Consider the following 5,798-nt stretch of genomic DNA (forward strand, 5'->3'; position numbering starts at 1 on the left):
GAATGTAAAAAACAATGACAACAACAACAACAACAACAACAAAAAGAGAGAGAGAGAGAGAGAGAGAGAGAGAGAGAGAGAGAGAGAGAGAGAGAACAAACATAAAAAAGCTCCGTTTTGAAAAGGGACCGCATGACATGTTGGTTAAATTATCTCCCTTTGACTGTGAACCTAAACTGTGCTCATCGATTGCATGATGATGATGATGATGATGATGATGATGATGATGATGATGATACGTATAAATATATATATATATATTATTTTGTTGCATAAAGCTCAGCTGACTGCGAAGACCACATCAGTGAATAACGACAACACACAACAACGACAACACCAGCAACGATTATTATTGTCATCATCATCATCATAATTGAGATAAACCGGGCGTTGATGGGCGTGTGATTCATTTTCACACTCACACGCATAGAGAGAGAGAGAGAGAGAGAGAGAGAGAGAGAGATGCCACCAGCAAGTTAAGCAGCAACATTTCAAAGAAAGACATAAACAATGGAACTATACAGCAGCAAACCTTTTGCTAAAATCGTAACTGATCGTCCTTAAAAGTTCAAGCGTCAGTCTAACTCATCAGTTTTGGCATCGAAAAAAAATATAACCCAAAGGAAAGCATTGACAACACTTGAATAATCATTTCTCATTCCATCCATTTTTTTCCTTGTTAATTATATTCCACATTTTGCAGTACAAGATTTCGAAAATACCAAACACAAAAAAGGTAAAGGTCTCACGGCCGTTTCTTCATCGAGGCAGTGGTTTTATATAAATCCACTCTGTCAAGGGTTCGGCATAGCAAGGCGGGGCTCAATCCTCTCCGAAGAACGTACACACGAATGAATGAATGAATGAAAAGCACCGCAGTTTGCTTCATTGCTGTGTCATCAGCGGTCACAGCCCAACAACGTGTTGCAGAAATGTACGAAAGAAAACAACAGACTACAGAGATTACTACTTGCATGTTCATGTTAAGTTTCATTAACAATATTGAAAACAACATTTTTTAAAAAATCTAACGAATAATTATGATACTTATCAAAACAAAAATGAAAACGCAATCAAGTTGCTACATTCATAAATCATGAAACCAGAGACAGAAATTCAGTGTGCATTGTTTGATATTATGAATTAAAAAGATACAAACAATTCAAACAGCGAGAACACGAATCATAAGTACCAGTACACACGACATCGGAATGATCATTGAAGGTTTTGTTTGATAGCGGCAAGAAGCAACGTCAACAGTCACTATTTACCATAGCTGTTTATTAATCATGTTATACTCATCACAGTGACAATCCACAGTCACTATTTACCATAGCTGTTTATTAATCATGTCATAATCATCACAGTGACAATCACAGTCACTATTTACCATAGCTGTTTATTAATCATGTTATAATCATCACAGTGACAATCCGTGTAAGCCACAACAGCTGGAACGACAAAGGAGCAGCAGCGCAGGGTCTCCTCTGGTGTGTAGCCTCCTGGCGACCTGACGTAGATGGTTCCCTGTGGACTGCCGACATTGGGGCTGCAACAGACGGACCTGGGTGTGGACATGCATGGGGGACTGGGAAAGAGGTGTGAGAGTAATGCTGCTGAGAAGGTGCGGATGACGGGGCAGCAAATCTTTCTTCTTCTTATCTTTTTTTTTCTTTCTTTTTTTTTTTTTTTTTTTAATAGCTGAAGCCATCACAGTGACCTCAACAGACTGCAAGTGGCACAAAACATGGACCGCCAAAGACTTGCAGAACTGCCATTTTCCAGTTCAAAGCCTTTCCCACACCACAACGTTGGAAGCAGCGGCAGCAGCACCACAACTGTCCGTCGACAACTGTACCACTGAATTATCTCTCTCCTCCTCCTCCTCTTCCTCACTCTGAGCACCACCGCTATTGTTAGCACCGTCAAGGGGCAGCACTACCGCCGCCTCTGACTGTGTCCTGTGGAGGTCAACGCCATGAGGAGCCGCCTCCTGTCCGCTGGAAGCCCTGGAAGCCCTTCCACTGCTTGTGGGAGCCCTTCCACTGCTTGTGGGAGCCCTTCCACTGCTTGTGGGAGCCCTTCCACTGCTTGTGGGAGCCCTTCCATCTGCACACCTTGAGTTGGACGTTGGAGAAGCGGAAGAGGAGGCGGGCACAGGTGTGTGTGCTGTGTCATCCACTGACTGTGCCTCTGCCCGAGAAGTAGAGTCGGCACTCCTCTGCTGCAAGTCCGACATCTGCAGGCACACGACAGGGACGGGGCCAGACGGAGAGCGGCTGCTGGTGTGGGCAGCAGCAGTAGAGGAAGGCGTGACAGCAGCGGGGATGTTCTCCAGTTCGGGACTCCGGACCAGACGGGGCGGTCCCCCGTGAGACCTGGACCCAGACCCAGAGGTCTGCTGTCGGGGCCTGTGACTGTCACCATGACTGTGACTGTGACTGCTGGAGCGTTCCCTCGACCTGGACCTGGACCTCCGTCTCCTTGACGAGGACGACGAGGAGGAGGTGAACCTGGAATGAGCTTGCGTGCTGGATGAAGTCCTCCCTGAGGCCTGCGCCGCATTTTCCCCTCCTCTCCCTCCTCCTCTCTCTTCTAGATGGATGTCTTCCGTGACGACTGCCGCTCTGGGGAGATAAACCGCTCCTCCTCCTCCTCCTCCTCCTCCTCCAGTGCCGGAGTCTGGGGAAGGGTCGAAGGGGGTGGCGCGCCACCTGCGGTTGTTGTTGGGGGGTGTGGGGGCGGACATGAGGTGGGTGCGGGTGAGGGTGAGCGAGGCAATGACGGTGAAGACGGAGGACATGAAGCAGAAGGCGAAGGCCCACTGGTAGTGGGCGCCGTCAGAGATGCGGTCCTTGGTGCCCAGCATGAAGATGATGCAGGACAGGGTGCCGAAGAAACCTGCACACACACACAGCAGGGAAGGGAGTCAAAGCGACAGTCTTCACTAAAAACGGGATGCAACAGCCGAGTGGTTAAAATCGTTGGGTTCGAATCCCTGTACCGACACCTGGTGGGTAAAGTATGGATATTTTTTCCGATCCCCCAGGTCACGACATGAGCAGTAGTAGTAGTAACAGTAGTAGCAGCAGCAGCAGCAGCAGCATTAGTTGTAGAACTTGTAGTAGTAGTTGTTGCTGTAGTAGTAGTACTAGTAGTAGTAGTAGTAGTGGTGGTGGTAGTAGTAGTAGATGAAGAAGGAGGGGGATAGTAGTAAGAGATGGAGGAGAAGGTGAAGGAAGAGTGGGAAAAGAAGGAGGAGGAGGGGGAGAGGGAGGAGGAGAAGAGGAGGAGGAAGAGGAGGGGGAGAGGGAGGAGGAGGAAGAAGAGGGGGTAGTAGTAGCAAGAGGAGGAGGAGAAGGTGAAGGAGGAAGGGGAGAAGGAGAAGGTGAAGGAGGAGGGGAGAAGGAGGAGGAGAAGGAGAGGAGAAGAAGGAAGAGGAGGAGGGGGAGAGGAAGGAGGAGAAGGTGAAGGAGGAGGGGAGAAGGAGAAAGAGAGGAGGAGAAGGAAGAGAAGGAGGGGAGGAGAAGGAAGAGGAGGAGGGGGAGAGGAAGGAGGAGAAGGTGAAGGAGAGGAGGAGAAGGAAGAGGAGAAGGAGAGGAGGAGAAGGAAGAGGAGGGGGAGAGGGAGGAGGAGAAGAGGAACACCAGATGCTGTACTGTTGTTTGTTTCTATTTCTCTTCTCCTGTGCGATGCATTTCATAGTGCTTTTATTGTCTGACACAACAAACACTTCCTGTGGTATTCGTTATGATTTTACACGTAAAGAGCGCACGATCCCACTCTGCTCTCTCTCTCTCTCTCTCTCTCTCTCTCTCTCTCTCTCTCTCTCTCTCTCTCTCTCTCTCTCTCTCTCACTCACTCTCGCGCGCGCGTGTGTTGTGCGTGCGCGCGTATGTACGTGTGCGTTCGTGCGAGTGTGCACATATATCTGTATGCAAGTGTGTGCGTGTATGCATATATATATATATATATATATATATATATATATATATATATATATATATATATATATATGTGTGTGTGTGTGTGTGTGTGTGTGTGTGTGTGTGTGTGTCTGTGTCTGTGTCTGTGTCTGTGTCTGTGTGTCTGTGTGCTTGTGCGTGCAAAGCATGCGTGCGTACGCGTCTGTGTGATTCTTGACACCGGACCAAGATGCGCAAAGGAAATGCCAAGACAATATTATTGAGACAGACAGAAGTGTGGGCTCTGTGCAGTACGGGGTGTGGGCGTGTCGAAATGGGAAGTTTTGGAGGACGCACAACAAACTATCACTTCGGCGCCCTGTCTGCAACACAGATGGCGTGACTGGAGAGGGGGGGGGGAGTAGGGAGAAGAGGATGAGAAAGAAGTGGAGAGAGAAGAGAGGGAGGAAGGAGAAAGGAGAGAGGGAGAAGGAAGAAAGGTGAGGAGAGAGTGAGGAATAGGGAAAGAGGAGAGGAAAGGTAGGAGGGGGAGAAGAGGAGGAAAGATAGAAGAGAGAATAAGAAGAAAGGAGAGAAAGGGAAGAGGCAGGAGAGGAGAAGAGGAATAGTAGAAAGGAGGCAGAAGAGAGAAGAGAAAGAGGAGAAGAAGGAGAAAGAAGAGGTGGGGGAGGAGGGAGAGGAAGAGGGGCAAGAGGAGACAGGAGGAGGAAGACGTGGAAGAAGGGGAAGAGGAGGAGGAAGAAGGTGAGTAGGAGGTGGAGGAAGAGGATGGGAGGAGTAGGAAGAAGAGTGGCGAAGGAGTAGGAAGGACATGAGGAGTAGAGGGATGAGGAGGAAGTATACAAGGAGGGGGGAGGAAGAGGAGAAGAAACAGAAGAAGAAGGAAGAGAACAGGAGGAGTAGGAATAGGAGGAAGAAGAGAGGTAAGGAAGGACACGAGGAGTACAGGGATAAGGATGGTGAATACAAGGAGGAGGAGGACAAGGAGGACAAGGAGAAGAAGACAAGGGGAAAAAGAAGAAAGAGGGAAGGGAGAAATGAGGAGAAGGATGACGAGGAGGAGGAGAAGGAGGAGAAAAAGGGGGAGGAGAAGTAGAAGGGAGGAGGAGGGGGAGGAAGGAGATAATGGTACAAAAGATAAGAGGAAGAAGAATTGAAGAGGAGGATCGCGAGAGAACGAGCGAGCAAGCGAGAGAGACAGAGACAGAGAGAGACAGAGGCACACAGATAGACACTTCGAAGTAGGGAGAGAAAGATAATGAGAGAGAGAGAGACAGACAGACAGACAGAGACACAGAGAGAGAAGGTGAGACAGAGACGAAAAGGCAGACACAGACAGACAGACAGTAGATAATAATGCTGTTGGGTTTTTTTCATGCACATATTTCGTTTGTTTTTGTCTTTTTTTAGTTGTTGTTCTTTTTGTTTATGTGTTTTGTTTCATCCATCAAGTCACGAGAGCAAGTAAAAAGAAATGGAACTGGAGAGACGACAATGGGGGGAAATAAATTAGGGATAGGAAATTGAGAGTCATGTCTAAAAGACCGGGCTGGTTACAATTTCTGCTTCCGTTTGAAGGTGGTGACAAATCGTACGGGCTGCCTCTGGATATATATCTTGCCCGAGGTTTGCAGAAAACAGAAAAAGAATTCACCAGAATAAACAAATAAGTAAATCGCATTAGAATACAATAAAGTGAAAGTTAAGTATCCATTTCTGAGAGTCTGATGGGTTGTTGTTTTTTTTGTTTTTTTTTTTGTTGTTTTTTTTTTTGGGGGGGGGTTGTTGGTTTTTTTTGTTTGTTTGTTGTTGTTGTTTTTTTTGGGGGGGTGTTGTTGTTTTGTTGTTGTTGCTGTTGTTTTGTTGTTTTTG

The 5,798-nt window shown here is 47.4% G+C and overlaps 1 protein-coding gene across 7 annotated transcripts in view; it reads right to left on the reverse strand.

The window, feature by feature from the left end:
• Positions 1-1,663: 1,663 nt before the first annotated feature.
• Positions 1,664-5,798, reverse strand: part of LOC143295428 (uncharacterized) — a 21,961-nt gene continuing 17,826 nt past the window's right edge. For all 7 annotated transcript variants that reach the window (XM_076607158.1, XM_076607362.1, XM_076607298.1 and 4 more), the window contains one exon: positions 1,664-2,901. In XM_076607158.1, the coding sequence (XP_076463273.1) occupies positions 1,787-2,901 (1,115 nt within the window). In that variant the 3' untranslated portion in view covers positions 1,664-1,786. The remainder of the gene's footprint in view (positions 2,902-5,798) is intronic.

This window comes from Babylonia areolata, chromosome 1 (assembly GCF_041734735.1).
Source record: "Babylonia areolata isolate BAREFJ2019XMU chromosome 1, ASM4173473v1, whole genome shotgun sequence".
NCBI lineage: Eukaryota > Metazoa > Mollusca > Gastropoda > Neogastropoda > Buccinidae > Babylonia > Babylonia areolata.